Raw genomic sequence first — 20,304 nt, forward strand, 5'->3', positions numbered from 1 at the left:
CAGGTAAGGATTATCCAGAACATTGCAGAATGTTCTAAATCAGTGGTTCTTAACCATCCTAATGCGTTGACCCTTTCATACAGTTCCTCATGTGGTGGTGACCCCCCCCCCAACCATCAAATTGTTTTCATTGCTACTTCATAAATGTAATTCTCTATTGTTATGAATCGGGCGACCCCTGTGAAAGGGTTCTTCGATACCCCCCCCAAAGGGGTCGAGACCCACAGGATGAGAACCACTGTTCTAAATGCTCTCAGTGCATAAGACCCAAGGAAAGAAAATCATTAAGGCTTGTATTTTGTGGCCACGGGTCACCCTTGGTCACAGATTTGTAGTCTAGGTTTGCTTCATCTGCGAGATCCAGGGATCTGGCAGGTAAGACGTCTGACAAGAGATGAGGGAAGGGAAAAAAAGATTATCTGGTAGAAAGCACTGTCAGAATGCTCCCAAATAACTTTTCACACCGTGAATAGTAACAGTCAAATAACCAGACGTTCATGGAAACAAAGCACCATGAGCAAGAACCAGCAGAAACAAGAGAGAACAAAAAACATGTTGAAATGTTCAGTCATCAGTTACCATACAACTTACCTTGACTTTTTTCCAAACCTTTATTGCTTGCTTTGAATGAACAAGAGCAACAAGAGAAGAACCTGTATAGACCCCAGTCTTTAAAAAGTAGCCTAGTAGCCGTGAAAGGAAAAGAAAGAAATGATTAAAAAAAAAACATGTGGAAATGGAAAAAACAAATTTTTAACCTCAAATGGCCGGGTTAAACAGATTAGACAGAGCTGAAGAAAGATTTCTTGAACTAGAAACAAGGTCAGAAAGAAACGGGGTCCCATTGTGGCAGAGGGGGGAGAAAAAATCCCCCAAATAAGAAAGGTTGTGGGGGACACAGTGAGAAGGTTTAATACGTAGCGTTCCAGAATCATGAGAAAGGGGGAAAGGCAACATTTAAACGGATGCTGGTAGAACATTCCAGACTGGTCATAGACCAAATCAGCCCAATGAGTCAGAAGCCGAGTAAGTCAAAAGAGAGGTGTATGCAGGTACAGGGCTTGAGCAATTGACTTCCCGTAGGCTCGGTTTCTTGGTCTGAAAAAGTCATACTAACAACTTAGATCGATCGTGTGTATCGAGGGTGTCCAAGTACACTTGTGGCGGCTGCAGGGCCTGCTGGCTGTGTTGTTAGGGGCTGTTGATTTCAACTCATAGTGGCTCCATGTGACAGAGCGGCCCTGAAGTCGTAAACGTTCCAGGAAGATTCCCAGGTCTTTTCTCCGTGGGGCCACTGACTGGCTTTGAGCCACCAACCTTTTGATTCACTTTGCCCGCGGCAACACCAGGGCTCCGCTATTGGCCACGCCAAAAATGAAACCAAATCCACAGCTACCAAGTGCCGCCTGACTGCTCCTTAAAGTTTCCGAGAGCCTGTAAGTCCGGACAGGAGCAAAGCCTCATTTTCTCTTGCAGAGCGGGCTGGTGAGTTTGAACCACCAACCTTGCAGTAAGCAGCCCACTGCTTATCCTACAGACTTAAGCCACCAGGGCTTCCTTCTGTTGGCTGTGGGACCTGGGGAAACACCTGGCCGAGCATCAGCAGCGTAAGGTGGAGCCAACAATCTCAGCCTTGAAAGGACCTGAGGAGTCTGGCAAACAAGGTGCTTAGCGCATGTTGCCCAGTGCCTGATGCATAGGGGCCCTGCAGGAGTGGCCCTTGAAGGAACGTCATTAAGCACGTTTCACACACACAGACACGCTAGGTGTGTGTGTGAATGCGCTTGGCAACCTCCCGTGTCACCCAGCAAACAGCAGATAGGACGGCCCTTCAGGTTTCCAGACACCTTGTCACACCCCCTGACAGGTGATATCGCTGTGAGCCATTTCCCCGTCGGAGCTTATTCCCCTTCCAGCAACACTCACTGCCAATGTATTCCGACGCCAGCCCTCTAGGGCAGGGTAGAACTGCTCCTGTGGGTTCCTGAGACCCTCTACTGGAGAGAAAGCCTTAGCGTTCTCCTGTGGAACTGCTGGGGGTTTTGAATGGCTGACCTCGGGTTGGGTTAGCAGCCCAACCTGTAACTCTATGCCACCAGGGGTCCTATTGATGGCCTAATAATGTCCTGCCTCCAGCTCACGCCTGCTGGACCTTGCAGCCAATTAAGACCTCAGCTAACCAACCACACATCATCCCCCCAACACAGGTGAAATTTGGGGAGGGTGGTTGGGCACAAGAGATGCACAGATTGCCAGCAGAGGGAAGCTGAGCTCTGTAAGCTGCCAGCTCTTCACATTGCTCGGCCTCAGTCCATCTCATCGCACCGTGAGAACTGGAACTGTGTCCCCCTCAGGATTGGGGGGTAGATTGTGAAGTAGGTTGATGTCTGTAAGGGGCCCGGGGTGCCTGGCACGTCGTAGGAACACAAGCCAGCTACTACGAGGAGAGCCAAGCACTCTGGTGCCATCGTGGTTAATGGGCTGAGCTGCGAACCACAAGGTCAGCAGTTTGAACCCGCGAGCCTGTCTGCCTCCCGTGGAGATTGAAAGCCTCAGAGCCTTAAAGGGGTCGCTCTGCTCTGCCTTAAAGGATTGCTAGGATTTGGAATCTGTCCGGTGAGGTCTGTGATGCTGCTGAATAAACGGTGGGCTTCTAACCACAAGGTCATCAGTTCAAATCCCCCTGCCACCTCGAAGAGAGAAAGATGAGGCTCTCTGCTCCTATAAAGATGTCCAGCGGCAGAAATCGTCTTATCGGGTCACTGGGAGTCAAAATGGACTTGATAGCAATAGGGTTGGTGCTGGGTGCCGCCCCACGCAGTGGCATCATAGGCCTGGCGATCTGCCTTGAGTGAAAGCCACAGCCCAGAACTCCCCCCCCCCCCCCGCCACGGCGCAACTCCACTCTGGAACACGTGGGGTGGGGTGGCCAGGAGATGGGTTTGCCTCGGGGGTGACGGGTTGGGTGGCACTTTTACCGCAGGATCTCCTGAATCCGCGGCCTTTTCATGAAATAGCCTTGAGTCGGTCCTGCAGTTTGCTTCCTCTAATCGCCTCCTTCAGCCTCGACTTGGCTGGCAGGCGAATGCACGCCTTCCCCCGTTTGAATAACCCCTCTGCTCACCTGCCCTTGGGGACATCCCTCTGCTCTGGCAGCCACGTGAGTTATCCTGAGGCCAGCAGGTGCAGAGCCCAGGGGAATCACCGAGAAGCGAGTTCTTGTGGCATATCCTTAGCAGCTGTGAACACCGTTAACGCAGATTCTTCAGGGCAGCGTAGCTGACGCCCGGCCCATCACGAGATTCCTTCCTTGACAGAATTCTAATTGGGCAGGGCTAGCTAGGTGGCGCCTGAAAGACCTGCATTCTCCAGTAAGTGCCCCAGCGGAGCCCGAGGCAAGAAGGTGGGGATATACGTCCTACCTCAGCCCCTCCCTTGAACTGCCCTGACACCCACCCCTCAGTTCCCAAGTCTGGCACATAGTAGGTACACCAGCCAGGGGGGCGGGGGATGACTCAAGTCTTGTCCTTTCCTTGTCTCCCATAAACTCTGCCCAGCTGTCAAGCCCCCTGTTGCCCGTGGCATATCCTCATGCCCCCCCCCCCAAGTTCCCTGAGCAGCTCCCTCATCGAGGTCCCAGGAAGGAAGACTAAAGGCGGATCGATGCCATTTGAATTAGGGTGCTGGTGAAGAATACTGAAAGGGCCACGGACTGCCAGAAGCATAAACCAACCTGTTGTGGGGCAAAGATGGCCAGAATGCTCCTTAGAAGTGAATCTGAGGAGGCGCTGTCTCACGTTCTTTGGGCATGTTTTCAGAAGAGGCCCTCATGCTTGGGAGGGCCAAAGGGCAGTGCCAAAGAAGAGCGAGCCTTCAGGAGATGAATGGGCATCTTGGGAGAAACGTGGACCTGTGGGGGTTGGGTGCTGCCACGTCAATTTTTGACTCACAGTTACCCCAGGGCGACAGAGCAGCACTGCCGAGAATGAAATTTTTTCGAGCCTCCTCTTTCTCCTGCGGAGCAGCTGAGTGGCTTCGAACCACCAACCTTTCCAGGAATAGCCAAGCGCTTCAACATCGCATCCCCAGGGCTCCCCAGTCTCGTGTCCTCCTGTTGGGCACTCATATTACATAGCAAGAGCAGTCCTCTAACATCTCGCCTCTCCGAGTGCGGTACCCGACGTCTCTAGCAACACCTCGGAACCAGACTTGCAGAAATGCTGTTTTATTGCCCATTGGGTCTGGTAGAATCCAGTTTTCCCAAAGGTTGGCTTCCCTCTCTGTTCCATGCTTACAAGCACACACACTTCGGGTCCCGTGTGAAGGTTTGGGCTGATGCGGTACCTAGGCTGTCGTCCTGAAGGAGGAACTGACAAACCCAGTGGGAGGAGCTGCAGGTCCAGACGCCGGTCCCCAAACAAGGGCATTCAGCTCCGTCAGCCTTCAGAGCAAGCGATCTTCTCGAGACAGGGGCCAAGTTCTTACGCTTTTGGTCCTTGTCACGATGGTGGCTTCTGCCAAGTCTTTGCAGGATGGTGGTTTGAGACAGTCAGCGGAAAGGTCTTCCGATTATAGCACAAGCAGGAGCCGAAGCTGTCCCCAAGGACAAACCAGCACATCCGAGGGGAGCCAGGCCTGAGGTCCCCTGGCTTCAGGTGCCCTTGGCATGTCCCCTGCTGGGCACCTCTCCCCAGGAGTGAGATGCCTGCCCCTTCCCGTTGGAGATCAGCTGGGCAGGTTAGAGTCCCAGGTATTCAGCCAGGAATACGGCAAGGATGCGGCTGAGGTTGTGGACTGTGGGTGGGTGGAGGTTGGCCTCGGAGTCAGCAGGCGTGTGCCAGACAGAGGGGAAGGGTGTGGAGATGAGGTGGAGTACCGGGACCCCTGTGGGTGACAGAAGACACGCAGGCCCACCTGAGACCCAGTGCAGAGCCAGGCACCCAGGACCAGACCAGTGTCACCTTTCCTCACGCCTACAAGATCCTCCATCCTGGCACTTTGAGAACGCTGGACTAAGAGGTAAAAGCTAGAAAATGCCGCCACTGGGAACCTACCACCAAGAGAGCAGAGGCAGGAGCTGCGCGGCTCCATTGGATGCAGGGCCCCTGGGCTGAGAACCTCCTAGACGCAGGGGAAGATTGACGCCACCATACCTGGTGATCCCCAAGGGATGCTCCAGGCCCTCAGACGGTGAAAGGAGACAAGGTCCCTTTCCCGGAGCCAACAGCAAGAACCTTCCCTTTAAGCTGCCCCCCCCTAAATTTGAGCCCCCAGTCTCTGAAACGATGCTGACTCAACAGCTAACATTTCTTCGGTGCTCACGACCTGCGCCAGGTGTTTCAGTCCACGCTAACAGATTTCTAAAAAAAACAAACCCCGCTGCTGTCAGGTGGGTTCCGGTCCCTGAGGACCCTCTGGGGCAGAGGAGAGCGGCTTCTGAAGTTGCAGGTCTCTAATGAAGTAGACGGCCTCATCTTCCTCCCTTGGGCCCAAACTCCTCAACTGTCGGGTTGGCAGCTGAGCGCTTACCCCACTGTACACCAGGGCTCTGTCCACAAGAGCTGACGACTCTCCTGCCCATCTGACCGATGCGGGCATCGAGGCGCAAAGAGGTTAAGCAACTGGCTCTTGCCCTCAAGCCCTGGGGAGGGGTTGGGGAAGGGCCCTGCCGTGGGCCCGCTGTCCCCTGTACCTCCCTAGCCGCCCTGTACCTCGCCGCAGGAAGGGGACGTGGTCGTCTTCCACAGAGCCAGGGGCCTCCCCCGGCTGGAAGTACATCAGCTCCTGGGGGTGTGACTGCAGCAGGTTCAGTCGGTGCAGACGCTTCTCTGGAGAGGGGCAGGCGGATTAGAGAGCGAGGGTCAGTGCCTGAGGGGGTCGAATCCAAAGCCCATCCCCACCCCTGCTCACACATGGAAGGGATCATATACTGGGTCTCCCGATAGGACCTGGACGCTAAAAGACAGAAAGGCAACTTAACCCACAGCCACTGAGTTGATGCTGACTCATAAGGTCACTGCAGAGCAGAGTAGAACTGCTTCTTGTATGTTTCCGAGGCTGGCAGTCGTTCGGGACACTGACAGCCTCATCTCTTTCCCTCAGAGCCACGAGTGGGTCCACACGGCCGTACTTGTGGTCCGCTTGCCGGCGCTCAACCCGCTGCACCACTAGGGCGCCTGGGAGAGGCAGCTCGCTCGCCCTTCCTGTGGGCTTCCTCCGTTTCCAGTCCTACTGGGTCCCTCTGAGCCTGCAAGGTCCACACCCCTACCATGGACACCTCTGTGTCCATTTTGCAGAGGGGCACCAAGGCAGAGAGGGCTGGGGAGCGGTCAAAGCCAGGGCTGGAACCCAAGCCTGCCTGACCCGGAGCCCGTGGGTTTAATTATGCTGGGATCCTTCAGCGGTCATTGGGTGCCTCAGCCTGCCTTTCTTCAAGGCCTCTGAGATGAAGAGAAAGGATGATAGATCCTTCAGAGGGCAAGTGGCCTGTCCACTCCCTGGCCACCCCCACCGTCCCTGCGGAGGATTCCAGGCAGTCCCCTGCCTGCCTCCCACCTCACCGATGCTCCGCAGGCGGTGGAACCAGCGGGTCGTGCGCGGGAAGTGGCTGTAGAAGGTGGGGTGGGGTGCTCCCAGGAGGTCCAAAAGCACAAAGAGCTCCTAAAAGGAGAAACCAGGATGGAGGAGGAGGCCGGCCGCATCGTCTCCCTCCTCCTCCGGACACCGAGAGCGGCCATGGTCTTACAATCGCCTGGATCCTGGTGGGGCCGGGGCTGTGCGGGGCCGACTCCATGAGCTGCGCCAGGTGACGGGAGCCATAAAGAGAGTCCTTGGGTCCCCACTGCTTCAGCGCCTCTTCGCCATCCAAGAAGAGCAGCTGCAGGCTCACTGGGGCGGCCTATGGGGAAGGGTGGCAGGGGAGGGCCAGTGTCAGGCCCTGGCTTCCACCCACTCGCACTTCCTCCCGACTTTGCATCTCCAAAAAGAGCGTGTCAACTCGACCTCCTTTAGAGTCCAGGGACCCAAAGCCGATTCTGAGCCGGGCTGTTGTTAGGTGGCCTTGACTCAGTTCTCACTCATAATAGCGACCCCGTGTAAAACAGACCCAAGCACGGCCCTGCCCCGGGCCATCCTCACAGTCATGGCTAGACTGGAGCCGACTCTTGTATCCACTGCATAAATCCATCTCCTAGAGGGTCTCCCTCTTTTATGCTGACCGTCTCCCGCGCATGACGGCCTGTCCAGGGGCTGGTCCCCCCTAATGACTTGTCCATAGATATGAGACGAAGTCTTGCCATCCTCGATTCTAAGCATCAGTCTGGCTGTATTGATTTTGGACCTTGTGTCTCCTGGGTCACCTGGCTGCAGTGATTTCCCAGTGCCAGCCCCTGTTCCTTCTGTCAACTTCCTGGCAGAGAAAAGAGCTAGTGCAAATGTCCTGAGGTGGATGGGAAACGGAAACGTGAGGGCCCGAGGAGCAGAGGAGGCCAGTGTGGATAAAGTGAAGGGGCTGGAGGGTAGGGGCTTGGGGCTGAGCTTAGACCGGGCACAATACAACTCAGGGGCCAGGATATAGGCTCTGAACCAAATGGGAACCTGGCCAGGTTTCAAGCCCAGGACACTCTCTACACGGCATAAAAGCAGGAAGACCAGAAATGTGATAAACACCCAGGCAACGGGGGGTGGGCCATCCCCCATCGCCAGCTCCATCTCCTCACCTGCTCCTTGGCCTTGCTCAGCTCCAGGTCCAGGGCCCGGGCCAGCTCCAGCAGCAGGGCACAGGGCACAGCTGAATCTGTGGCCCCAACAAAGGGCGCTGAGCCCGGAGGGAAGAGCTTTGAGTCGTAATGGCAAGCAAGAGTGAGGTGGCGGGCAGCCTTTGGGTCCAGTGTGGCCACCACATTGCCAAAATCCAGCAGCCCCAAGGGTGTGGAGGCTGTGAAAGGGTCCAGCTCCACGTGCCAGCCAGCTGGCAGGGCCCGCAGTGTGGTCTCCAGGAACTGGTGATGAGAGAGAGGTGGGAGGGCAGACAGGGCGTGGGAGGGTAGGGGTGTTAGGTTGGAAGTAGAAGTAGGTATTTATCCTGAGCCATGCAGAGCTATGGGGCCCAGCAGTAAATCCCAGGTTTAGAACTTCCCTTGGCACATTTCTGCCAAGCCCCTAGGGTAGTGGATCCCAACCTGTGGGTCATGACCCCTTTGGGGGCTAAACGACCCTTTCACAAGGGTTGCCCGATTCATAACAGTAGCAAACTGACAGTGATGAAGTAGCAATGAAAATAATTTTATGGTTGGGAGTGGGGATGTCACCACAACATGAGGAACTGTATGAAAGGGTCAAGGCATTAGGAAGGTTGAGAACCATTGCCCTAGGGCATGCCAGGCAAGCTTCGCCAGTCGGTTCTGAAAAAGCACTGGCCGGTGTGGGCCAGCCTTGCTCTGCCCACTCTCCAGAATGCCCCTCCCCCCCCTATGCAGACAGGGAAACAGGCAATGGAGCGGTTAGGACACCGGTCCCTGGTCACACGCTGAGACTGAGATGAGATAGGATTGGCTTCAAACTTTTCAGGAGCTCACTTAAGCACTCCACTAGGACCCGTAAGGTTGGGGTTCGAACTCACCCAGTAGGCACCACCAAAGAAAAACCTGGTAACCGGCTTCCGGAAGGTCACAGCCTTGAAAACCCTATGTAGCAATTCTAGTCTGCACACCTGGGGTGTCTATGAGTCAGAAGTGAAGGCAACTTAGCATCCCCAGGGGCACAGTGGTTAAGGCTCACTTGGGTTCAAACCCACCAGCCAGTCCGAGGGAGAATGATTTGGCTTCCTTAAGGATGGGGCAGTTCTACCCTGTCCTACACACTTGGAGGAGGAGGAGGTGGAGGTGAAGGGAAGGAGTCCAAAACACTCAAACCAGCAAGCGGAATCTTTTTTCGGAAGGGAGAGTCAGATTTTAATGTCCAGGCCTGCAGGCCCCAGGCTGCCCTGCCTGCAGGGCCAGCGGCTGCAATCACTCAGGCGGTGGCCGACCAGCCTCCTTGGGGCCTTCAGCTGCCCCGTCGTCTCCAGGTACCAGTTCCACGTCCAGCTCGAGTTGGCCCATGGAGAGGCCGACTGCCGCAAGCAGGATCTTGACAGAAGCAGCAGCCCCATCTTTCTTCTTCGGGAAGGGCTGGTGGGCTCCAAATGCTGACCTGCTGCCGCTGCAGCAGCTCAGTGTACAGCCCACAACACCACCAGTGTTCGTGGGTGGTAAACCGTGATTAGCAACAGGACAGGGGCAAGCTAAAATACCTCTGTGAGCCTCAGTCACCTAGGACCAGGCTTTTCTGAAGAAGGCAGTACAGTCTCGTGAGACTGCAATCAGACAGTTTGCAGCCCAAGTCTCACCTCTGTGCCTTGGCTGTTCTGTGCTTTTGGCCGCATTGACCAAATCCTGTTCATTCTCCTGCGTGCGAACTGGGTGGCTCAGGGTCCCCGGGGCCCCTTACCTTTCGGACTTGGAGATTGCCTGGACTACCTGGAGGCCGCACTATCAGCAGGGGGCGCAGATAAGAGTCCCAGAGACGCTGTGGGTCCAGCTGCCCCACCACTCTCCTCAGCCGGGCTTCGGAAAGGCTTCCGACCAACGGAGGCTTGGCAGAGGGAAAGGGTGGAGAGGGGCAGGGTAAGACACGAGAACAATCCCCATTCAGATAGCCCGCGGAACCCGGTGCCTTAACATCATAATAAGTATTGGGAGCTTCAAAAGGGAATCTCAGCTCCAGAAGAAAATAAGTCCCTGGTCCAGCCCACCCCCCAATCCCGGTGGGGAAATCAAAGGCCAGGCTGAGGACGGGTCTTTCCCCAGTAGCTGAATGAGGATTAGAACCCAGGTCGCCCCACCCTGAAGTCTTAACCACTCCAGACCCTTCGGGAGGCAGACGCAGTTAGGAACCCAATGCGGAACCTTAATTCGTTGGGAGGTGCAAGTGCTGGAAAGACCAAACCTGGTGCACCTGCGGTTAGGGGATTAACATAAAGCCACGTCAGTCAACCCGATACCCTGGAAAGGGCTGGCGGGGAGTGAGGGGTCCCGCAGAGCCCGGGCCTGCTCCTGGCCTCACCTGCTGCTGCCGGGTCAGTAACAGCTCCTCAGAACCCCGATGCCAGCCGCTCCAGACGGTGTAGAACGTCCAGGCGACAGCCACCGCCAACAGCAGCAGGGGCAACAGCGGCACCCTCGGTAGCAGGCGGCGCTTGGGCGGTAAGGGTGACTCCAAGAGGCCGCGTTCCCCGAGCCGCAGCCGAGGCCGCCCGCGGTTCCCGGGACGCATGATCGCTTTGCCCAGCAACCCGGTCCGGGACAGCGGAGCCGCCAGTTCAGGCCCAGCCAAGTCCCACCTCATGCAATTTGGGGGCCAATGAGGGATCAGAGCGACGGCATTGTCCCACCCTCCGGCTAGGAAGGAAGCCAATGGGAACGCTCGGTCCGAGGCCACACCTCCCTGCCTCCCTGGGGCAGGATTGGCTCCCTCGGGAGTTGCACAACCCAATAGGGAGCGCGAAAGGGCTGGGCTCCGCCTCAGCGGAAGAGGGAGAGCCAATGGGAAGCGTCCGATCTTGGACACCCGTCGACCTAACCGGCATACGTCCACGCCCCTCCCGGATGTAGACAAGGGATTGGTTGTGCCCCGTCGAAGGACTAGCAGCAGAAACGAATCATCCTGTGGCAAAACGGGCGGCATCCCGCAGCTGGGAGCGGATTCGTTCTTCGGAAGCCGCGCCCCGAAGGCCCGTACGGCGGGTATTTGGGATGAGCGGCGTTTCCTTTTTTCAGCCTATCCTGTCCTTTAGCGACATAGTTCGAGCCGGGCCTTCTTTGGTTTCCCCTTAAAACGTGGGGCACATGTGCCCCGAGTGGTGCCGAATGGTCCCGAACCACGACGCAAGGTTTCTAGCCCACCACCGACGCACCGCTGGGCGGGGGTCGCTATGACTACAGGCCACGCCTCCGCCCGCTCATTAGGCTGGTGCGCAGGCGCCAGCGGAAGTGGGTCGGAGGAAACGGAAGTCCCGCCTCTCCTTTCAAAGGCAGAAGCAACGCGGAGAAGACGGGGTTGATCGGAGAACGCAGCTAAGCTAAGCACCATGTGAGGCCTGGCGGGGATGGGGCGGCGGGAGTCGGGTTGAGGCTGCAAATTTGGTCGGTTAGGAGTTGGAAGAGGTTGGATCGGGCGCTTTCTTGGTGGCCAGCCGGGGGTCGAGGCGGACGTTTCCTGGGTAAAGTGGCGCACTTTTGTGAAACGTTCATGGATGGAGTTTCTCGGGTCCTGAGTTCGGGAGCGGGGCTGGGGTTCCTTATCAGAGAACGAGCTGGGAGCTTCCCCAAGTCACTAGTCTGCTTGAGATGCCTTTTCAGAGGAAGCACGTCTAGGGATAAGGAACTTGGGGAAGGCGAATGCGGGTAACGATTTGAGATGGGAGACTCACCCGGACATTGCCGTGGAGTGGAGGACGGGTGGCTGTCCCACGAGTTCGAGAGGATGTGTTCTCCCAAATAGTTACCGGTGTTCGTTTTGTACCAGGCACTGCTTTAGACACCTGGAATACCTCATGGAGTTCAACAGAAACAATACCCGCCCCCCAAAATAACTCGGTTCCTTAAAGAGGGTTTTGGGGGAGAGAAGCAGGCAACTAATAATAGTCAAAAGTATGTGCTGTGTTAAAAGTTCACAAACCAGTGGCTATCAGATTGATTCCAAATCCTGGATGATAACGTTTTTTGTGTGTTTGTTCTAATTCATGCGTAGAACCAGATGAAAACAGAAGTGCCAATTTGGGGACGATAGCTCTATAGAGCCCCAGAGGCCACGTGAAAAGGCTGATCCGGTGGCCAGAATGTCCTGGGAACAGCAGGGAGGGAACCACGGATATAGTCTATCCCGGCTAATAAGCAAAGGCGTGCTACGAGAATGAAGAAAATGTACCAAAATTGACTGGCGATGAGGGCACAGCTCTCCTAAATATATTTAAACCATACAATAATATCATATGTGAGCTATAGGTCAATAAAACTGCCTTTAAGATGGAAGCAGATACATAGGCCCCAAGGTGAAAGTTCAAGGAGCCCCTTGGTGGTGCTGTGGGTTTGGCTGCTAACCCCAAGGTCCGTGGTTCAAACCCACCAGTAGCTCTGAAGGAGAAAAATGAGAATGTCTATTCCCATGACAGCCTTGGAAAAAACCCCTCCCCACAAAAAAACAACAAAACTCACTTGGTTTTGAGTCAATGCTGACTCGTGGTGACCCTGTAGAGCCGAGTTGAACCTGCCTCTGTGGGTTTCCCCGGGTGTACTTGTTTGCAAGTAGAAAGTCACATCTTTCTCCCACAGAGTGGCTGGTTTAGAATTGCTGAATTCTGCAACTAGCAGCCCAATGTATTGCTCCCCTATACGAAGACTCCCATGGGTTTCCAAGGAGACTTGGTGCCGAGGTGGTTTTGAGTCTGAAGTGATCAGTCAGCAGTGGGTTTAGTTTGGGTTTGGAAAGAGGAGGCTGCCTAATAGAGTACTCTGGAGGACAGTTGGTGGGAGCAGAGCTGGGGTGTGTGCCGGAGAGCTGCATCTGTAGAGCCCTGCCCATTATTCCACTTGGAAATATGTGGGGTTCTTTCATCATTTTTAACGCTGTGAGTTGGGATTGACGTGAAGGCATTGATTGGGGCTTTTTAAAAATCGCTTCTCCTAACATGCCACAAACTGGCACTCTATCGTATCGTTGACCTGCCTCTTCCCACCGGAAGTTGCGCTGCGCTGGGGAATCAGTTGCGCTGCTTACGCTGCGCTGAAGAAGCGCTGGGGGCAGAGGGATGATCGCAGGGCTGTTCTCCGAACCCTAGAACCCCTGACCTACATGCCTTGTTGCACCCCACCCTGCTCCCCAGGAGCCTCCTCAACAAGCCCAAGAGCGAGATGACCCCGGAGGAACTGCAGAAGCGGGAGGAGGAGGAGTTCAACACGGGGCCCCTCTCCGTGCTCACGCAGTCGGTCAAGAACAACACCCAGGTGCTCATCAACTGCCGCAACAACAAGAAGCTTCTGGGTCGCGTGAAGGCCTTCGACAGGTGGGTGCCCAGCAGGGGTCAGCCCGCGACAGCCTCTCGTCCCTCTATTCAGACTCATCAGAGTACTGCTGTGTGCTGTTGAGCTGTCAACAGCAGGGGGGTCCCTGGTAGACTGCCAGGCCTTTCTTCCGAGTTACCTCTGGGTGAACTTGAATCCCAACCCGGTGAGCAGACAGCACATAACTGTCTCTGTCTCCCACAGTCTCGGGTGGCAATCATGAAGTGACGCGTGTAAAGATTTTATGGGGTCTGAGAGGGGGTTCCCCAACACGGACGGGTCCTCGGGAGCAACTTTGCAATTGTGGAAAATATTAAAGACACACAGACAGAGGGTGGGGCACCAGGGGCTCCTCAACCCATATCAGGACCGAGAGAGTGAATGTGTTTTCCAATGGGTATCTATAATAGGGCTTACTGGTCTTCCAAAAGGCAAACAGAACAATAGGTAATATCATAAGCAGGTAACACAATACGCAAACAGTGAGATAGTGCTAGTTGATCTCAAACTCCACTGAGCCGCCCACCCTCAGGGAGTTGCTACATTTGAACGTGGTTTGACTAGAACCTAATTCATCTAGTGTGGTAGCTCCTATAAGACTGCTCCTTAATGGAGGGCTACTGGGGGACGCGTTATTCGGTCTGGAGAACGTGTATTTGAAAACATTTCCATCTCAGAACAATGGAGCTGTTTCTTAAAGTAGGGTTCCATGCCCGTGGTTGTGAGTGTAGAAATAAGGTCACATACTTTCTCCCAAGTCCTCAGTTAACCACAATTTGATCATTCGCTTCAGGTGGAGTACCTAATCAGTTGGTACGTTGTTGACAAGGACCCACCCCACTCAGCCACAGTTTTAGGCCCCACTCGCCAAACAACTGACCTCCATCGAGTCGAGGCCATCTCATAGTGACCCTATAGGACAGGGTAGAGCTGCCCTGTGGCTTTCCAACCCTGTAGCTCTTTATGGGAGTAGACAGCCTTGTCGCCCACAGAGTGGCCGGTAGTTTCCAACCGCTGACCTTGGAGTTAGCAGCCCAACACAACCCACACCACCACCCAAAACAAACCCCTCCTAGCCATTGAGTCAGTTCCGACTCTTGGCAACTCTAGGAAGGGGTGGAGCCGCCCCCTGCTGGTTTCCAAGACTAACTCTTTATGGGAATAGAATGCCTCCGCTTTCTCCCACGCAATGCCACCGGTGACTGAACCGGACAAGGGCTGTTCCAGAGTAGGAAGAAGACATGCTGGCAGCTGGGGCCCACCTTGGAAGTGCTGGCCTCCAGCTGGATTCTCAGCAGCTGAATTGTCGAGTCTCCCAAGGTGCCTCAGAAGAAAGGCCTGTGATCTACTTCATCCAGGGGAGGGGGACAATCCTTGGGAGTAAGACCCCGTGAAGCCCAGCTCTCCCCCACACACGGGGGGGAGAATGGACGCACGCTGTGGGATATGGTGAGACTCAGTGCGTGGAAAGGTTTTCCCACCAGCTGTTCCAGTGGCCCCGTGTCACTCTCCTCACTACGAGCCTCAGTTTTCCCTGGGGGAAATGAGCATAAAGCTTATTAAGGACAGAGAAGCAGGTGGACCTGCATTCACACCAGGCCCTGGAAAGTGCCTGGCCGTGGTGTTCGCCCCAAGGCTCTTGCTGGGTGGTGGGGAGGGTTGGCGCATCCATCTCACAAGGACAGGGTGGCTGCGTGTCCTCTCTGTGGCTGTGACCTCTGCATGTGGGTGGTCTGGGTTTGTAGCCACCAGCCACTCCTCGGGAGAAAGGGCTTTCCGCTCGAGTGAAGAGCCCCAGAAGCCCACGGGGCCGGTCTACCCTGTCCTACAGCGGCTTGTGGGTCCGCATCGGCTTGATTGCAGTGAGTGGATTTGTGGAGTGAGCTGACCCCAGCTTCACTCACGTGCCCACCAGGCACCCCCAGACAGGACTAGAGAGCAGGGGTGACGTGCGTCATCTCAGGGCCCCAGGTCCTGGGAGCCTCTGGAGGACAGCTGCCTGAGGAAACTCTCAGAAGAGGCAAGGGGTCTGTGAGCGTGCGTGCCACTTCCGGGACTGGCATAGACTCTTCAATACCCCTTGGAGCCGGTACCAGGGTGGTCTTCAGCTTAAAAACAAAAAACTTAGGGCCACCTGGTGGATTCCAACTCATAGTGACCCTGCGGGACACAGCAGGCCTGTCTGGGTGTCTGAGTGTGTAACTCAGAACCGGAGTGGAAAGCCTCTTTCACCTGAGACGCGCCTGCTGGTTTTCAAACTGCTGACTGTGTAACACCCCCACACACACCACCTTTCGTCTTCAGCTTCCTGTCATCGGTCGATGCCAGCCCACTGCCACCCTGTAGGACAGGGTGGGACTTGCCCCTGTGTGTTTCTGAAGCTGTTAACTCTTCGTGGGAGTAGAAATCCTTGTTTTCCTCCCAAGGAGTGCCTGGCAGTTTCAAACAGCAGGCCTTTTGGCTCGCAGCCCAGTGCATCACCATGAGACCACCTGGGTGCTTAGAAGGGAGGAAACTGAGGCACAGGGGTGAAGTCCAAGGCCTCTTCCCTCCACCTAGGCACTTGCTGAGGCAGGGTTAGAACCGGGGTGGCCCTGTTTCTCCCCCCCCCACCACCACCTGCACGCACACACAGACTGTCCTTCCAGTAGAAGAAGCTATGTCAGGCCAACGGGGGCCCGCTCCCCGGCAACCCCTCTCACGCTGCGTGTCCCGCTCCCTCCTTCAGGCACTGCAACATGGTGCTGGAGAACGTGAAGGAGATGTGGACCGAGGTCCCCAAGAGCGGCAAGGGCAAGAAGAAGTCCAAGCCCGTCAACAAAGACCGCTACATCTCCAAGATGTTCCTGCGAGGCGACTCCGTCATCGTGGTGCTGCGGAACCCACTTATCGCTGGCAAATAGGGCCGCACCGCCACGCCGGGAAGCCCTGCCCCGCATCTCCCGAAGAATAAATGCCCAGTGTTTGTTGTAACCAGTGCCTGTTGGGGGCCTGGGGGTGGGGGGCACCCGGGGCTCTGGGCAAGGACCTCTGAACCTCCTCCCCTGGCGTGCCAAGAGCCCCATCTGCGAGGATGGGGGTCGGGGTGGGGTGGGTGGATATAACCTGCCCGTTCTGATGCCAGAGGAGGGTTGGCTCTCTGCTGGCTTCTCCGCTTCAGCTGGGCATTCCTTCTCCACCACCACCAAACGTCTCCCGGCAGCCGCCTCTGTTCCTGGGCCTGCCCGCCCCCCTTCCCTCCTCCCATGCACACAGCTCCGCAGGGGGTGGGCTGGGTGACTGCACCCCTGAAGGCAAGCACAAGTAGTACCCACCTGCCAAGCTGTGAGCACGGTTCTCTTTGGGACCACCCAACCTATCAGTTCTAGGTCCCTTCTCCAGGGAGGGGTGCTACTTCCCCAAGGGCCCCCAGTTGTGATGCAGGTTCCCTGCGCACCCCTCAGCCTGGGAAGAGCCCTCTTCACCCTTTGGATAACTTTGTTACTAGAGACTGCTGGGTGAGGTGAGGGACGAGGTCCTCCATTTGGGGTGCAGGCAGGTCCCTTGTCAGGCCCAGCCATGTCCTGCAGGCTTTCTCTAGACAGCCAAGAGGACACAGTGAGGGGCCACAGGGCCAGGCAGAACTGCAGTTGGCAGGCACCTCTGGTATCCCTATGCGGGGGTGGCCCTGCAGGACAGCAGGCCTGCTGCGGGGTTGGGGGGCTTCCAAAGCTGTCCACTTCCTGAACATCAACTGCTTCCTGGCCATAAGCTGACAGCAGCCGAGGGCATTCAGAGCTGCACCACCCAGAAAGGCGGTGTTTTCTAAGCAATCCCTGAGCCGGTGGTTAAGCACCCTGTGGCCAAAAGAAGGAGCAATTTGGGTCCCCCAGAGGCCCCTGGGGACCATTCTGCTCTGCCTCCCAGGGTCACCTGTAGCCATCAACTCCGTGCCTGTCCGCCAAGCACCTGCCTGCTATCAGTGATTATCCAGGGGGTGGGAGAGCCAGGGGCTTGCCCACTGGTGCCCAGCTGGGGAACAGTGAAGCTGCGTTCAAACCCAGGGAGCAGAATGGAGCCTCAGCGGCTTTGTGTGAAATGGGGAGGTGGCTCTTGCTAGATAGAGGGACCAGCACAAGCCCTGCAGTCTTGGCTTTGAGCCCCGCCTCCCTCACTGGTGGGCTTGTCTTCACCAGGACAGATGTGGCCCACTGTAGGTGATGTACTGCCCCCACCCCAATCATCTGAGCGGCTCTAACTGCCAGAGGTCCCAGTGTAAGCAGGCAGTGCAGGACTGGCACTGGGCAAAGTTGTCCGAGGCAGCCGGTGTCCGTGGTAAAATTCTCCCCTTCCACGCAGAGGCCCAGGCTGCATTCCCAGCCAGGCCGTTCCCGCCCATGCTGTGAAATTGGGTGTTGGTGACACTTCCCAAGGAAGGCTGACCAGGAAAAGGACCTGGCTACTTGCAAACCAGCCAATCAAAGACACCCCACCCCCGGATCATAGTGCAATTGGCAGCCCATCCTGGGACAGCTAGGACTTGGGCAGTCACCTTGAGCCAGGCCAACTGGGTGGCAGCTCACAGCAGCTCAAGTACATCTCAGGCTAGCTCATCAGGCTCCGCTCATCTTCTGCAGGTAGAAAGACCCAGAGAGGCTGCGAAGGTTCTCCCCATCACACAGCTGGTTTGTAGCCAAACCGAGGTTTGATCAACTCCTGCTGGACCCTGAGGAGACAACGTGCGCACGGCGCAGGCACATGTCACTGCTAAACAGCCGCACTACCATCTGTCAAGGGCAAGGGCCATGATTTGGGGCCATCGCCATCTGACCCTCTTCAAACCTCTGAAGCTTTGTGCCTTTGTGATTGGCCCACAGCCACCATCACTAACTGTTCATCCGAGATGACCCCTTTCCTCATGTAGCCCCGGGCCTTTCCACAGAGCCCGTGCTTTGACCAGCATGGAAGATTTTTATCTCTGTCCTGGAGCGCCCATTGTCCGGCGCGATGTGCCCATGCAGCCAGCGGTGGCAGTCACCGTTTTGTACCTTCAACGTGGTTGATCGCTGTTTCACTTCTAAAATCAGCACTGGCCCCTGGCTCCTCGCTGCTGCTCTCCCGGGCCCTTGCCTGTGCTAAGCGGGGGGGGGGGGGGGGGGGGGGGGTGGTGATCACTTCCAAAGGGAAAGTGACAGCACGCGAGAGACATGCGACACAGAAGGGTTAGCTGCTGCGTCATGGGACTCGGCAAGGCACTGGGACAAGAAGCACTTCATGCAGAAAAGTACAATCAGTACGCACGTCAGCCACATCCCAGGCGTTCCCTGTGACTCGCTCACAACTCGCCACCAGCCAGTTGCTTCTGACTCATCGTGCGCCAATCAGACGGTAGAACTGCTCTCTCTGGTGGAGGTTTCTGAGACGGTAACTAGAGGAACAGAAGATCTCGCCTTTCGCTCACGGAGCGGCTGCTGGTGGGTCTGAACTGCTGATCTCGCGGGCAGCAGTCCAACACGTGACCACTGTGCCACGGGGCTCCTCGTACGGGACTCTCGAGGTACTTGACAGGTCCTGCAGGTACGGTGCCACCATGCACTTGGCAGCAGGAGCCCGTTCCAGACAAGAGCCACGGGATGCTCACGCTGCGTGCAAGAAGCGGTTGGATTTGCTGTGTCCTGTTTGCCACTCAGGGTCTCTCACTTTTTCTCCACGCACACCGAACGTACTTTTTTTTTATTAATGCCTGCACATCAGATCACAAGTAACATTCCCAATCGGAACGGCTAGGGAATGAGAACAGAGGCAGCACAGGTGGGGGTAGGGGGATGGAAATCGGTCCATTCCGACACCAGGAAAAGGGTCGACTGGCTTCTGGCTCAGCCCACCTTCCCTGCTTCAGCCAGTTCCTTTCTCTTCACCACCAAACGTCTCCCAGCAGCCTCCTCTGTTCCTGGCCCTGCCCTCTGTCCTCAGAGCTCTGCGGGGGGGGGGGGGGGGGGCTGCACCCCTGAAAGCTAGCACTAGTAGTTCCAACCAAGCTGCGAGCGCAGTTCTCTCTGGGTCGACCCAACAGCTGAGGGAGGGAGGCGCTGTCAGTTCTGGGCCCCTTCTCCAGGAGAACAGTGGCAGAGCAGGTGTCCAGCAGTACCGCCCTGTGGAAGTGGGGCGACCACCCCAGTGGCCACGGACCCCACCCAGCCCACCTCCCAGTGGGCCCTCCCAACCAGCACCACACGTCATGGTTTCTCATGCTTTATTTACAAAGGCCCTACCCCAGGGTCACTGCCCTGTTTGGACCCACATAGGAAGCCCAGCTAGATGGTCACAGCCCCTGAGAGGCTCTGAGTTCAAGCTGCTGGGGTGGGGGAGCAGGGGGCGGAACCCCAGGGGAACTGATGTTCACCTGGGCTCTAAGGAAATCTAAGTGGGGGCTGGGGACTACAGGGGAGGCCTCACACCTGGCCCAGCTGCAAGTAAGACTGGAAGCCTTCCAGGTCCCCCAGGGGCCACCCCTGGGCCTCGGTGTTGGTCTCCCAGCAGGATGGCGCTATAAGACCACACTTACCAACTTGCAGTGGCTTATGAGGGAGACCTCTGGCTTGGTCTCAGCCCGAATCACCGCATCCCTAACTCCACCCCAATTTTACTTCTCCAGCTTTCCCCTGGGGAGGGGGGCGGGGTGGATGTGGCTGGCTCCCGGCCCGCCCTTTTGATCCACATCCTGGGGTTCCTGCGGGCATTTCTTAACCAGTTCTTCCCATTGGAGACCATCCACCTCTCTGCCTCCTTTCCCCACCACCTGAGCTGCTCTCTCCATTGAACGGAATCCAGCCACTTCTCAGCCCTTGACGCCACCGCCCTCTAATGGCCACCTGCACCTAGAGCCGGTGGCCACCCAGCCCTTACCTAGCAGACATAGGTCTCCTGTCTTCAATACACCTGCGATAGAAGCCCCCCCTCCCTCTGAGTTATCACACCTGTTCCCAACCTAGAATCTCTCCCCCACAGTCCTCCCCAAAGCCGGCTCCTTCACCTCTTTGTAGTAAGGTTTTAAAGGCCACCTCCTCAAAGAAGCCCTCCCTGACCATCCTCGCCCATTCCACAATGTCTAAGTGTTGGGGCCTCCCCTTGTTGCGGCCAGGACCTCAAGGGCTCTAGTCTTTAGTTTCACTTGCCTAGGTTTCTTCAGCCTCCTACCCACGCACCAGGCCTGGCACTCGGTAGA

General features: G+C 56.4%; 2 protein-coding genes across 4 annotated transcripts in view; one reads left to right on the top strand and one right to left on the bottom strand.

Annotated features, from left to right (window-relative positions):
* SNRPD2 (small nuclear ribonucleoprotein D2 polypeptide) overlaps positions 1-16,073 on the top strand; it is a 34,387-nt gene extending 18,314 nt beyond the window's left edge. The window contains exons 1-3 of one of the 3 annotated variants that reach the window (XM_075537929.1): positions 10,978-11,130; positions 12,923-13,102; positions 15,829-16,073. In XM_075537929.1, coding sequence (XP_075394044.1) covers positions 11,129-11,130; positions 12,923-13,102; positions 15,829-16,003 — 357 coding nt within the window. In that variant the 5' untranslated portion in view covers positions 10,978-11,128 and the 3' untranslated portion in view covers positions 16,004-16,073. Of the gene's footprint in view, positions 1-10,977; positions 11,131-11,151; positions 11,261-12,922; positions 13,103-15,828 lie in introns of those variants that run through there. The other 2 variants (XM_075537930.1, XM_075537931.1) reach the window with 2 other exon arrangements.
* Positions 4,210-10,376, bottom strand: QPCTL (glutaminyl-peptide cyclotransferase like). Its single transcript, XM_075537928.1, has 7 exons — positions 10,105-10,376; positions 9,490-9,633; positions 7,719-8,000; positions 6,746-6,898; positions 6,561-6,660; positions 5,712-5,828; positions 4,210-4,884 (listed from the first exon to the last, which is right to left on the bottom strand). Exons 1-7 carry the CDS (start codon positions 10,312-10,314, stop codon positions 4,739-4,741), a joined length of 1,152 nt encoding a protein of 383 aa, XP_075394043.1. The 5' UTR covers positions 10,315-10,376; the 3' UTR covers positions 4,210-4,738.
* Positions 16,074-20,304: the final 4,231 nt, after the last annotated feature.

Source organism: Tenrec ecaudatus, chromosome 18 (assembly GCF_050624435.1).
Source record: "Tenrec ecaudatus isolate mTenEca1 chromosome 18, mTenEca1.hap1, whole genome shotgun sequence".
Lineage (NCBI taxonomy): Eukaryota > Metazoa > Chordata > Mammalia > Afrosoricida > Tenrecidae > Tenrec > Tenrec ecaudatus.

Bases quoted from the DNA above. Each gene is read 5' to 3' on its own strand.
- QPCTL (XM_075537928.1), bottom strand. From the start codon at position 10,314: ATGCGTCCCGGGAACCGCGGGCGGCCTCGGCTGCGGCTCGGGGAACGC. The intron at 9,634-10,104 runs GTGAGGCCAGGA...CCCTCTGCCAAG, and splicing joins TACTGACCCGGCAGCAGCAG to CCTCCGTTGGTCGGAAGCCT. The intron at 6,661-6,745 runs GTAAGACCATGG...TTCTCCTTTTAG, and splicing joins CCACCAGGATCCAGGCGATT to GAGCTCTTTGTGCTTTTGGA.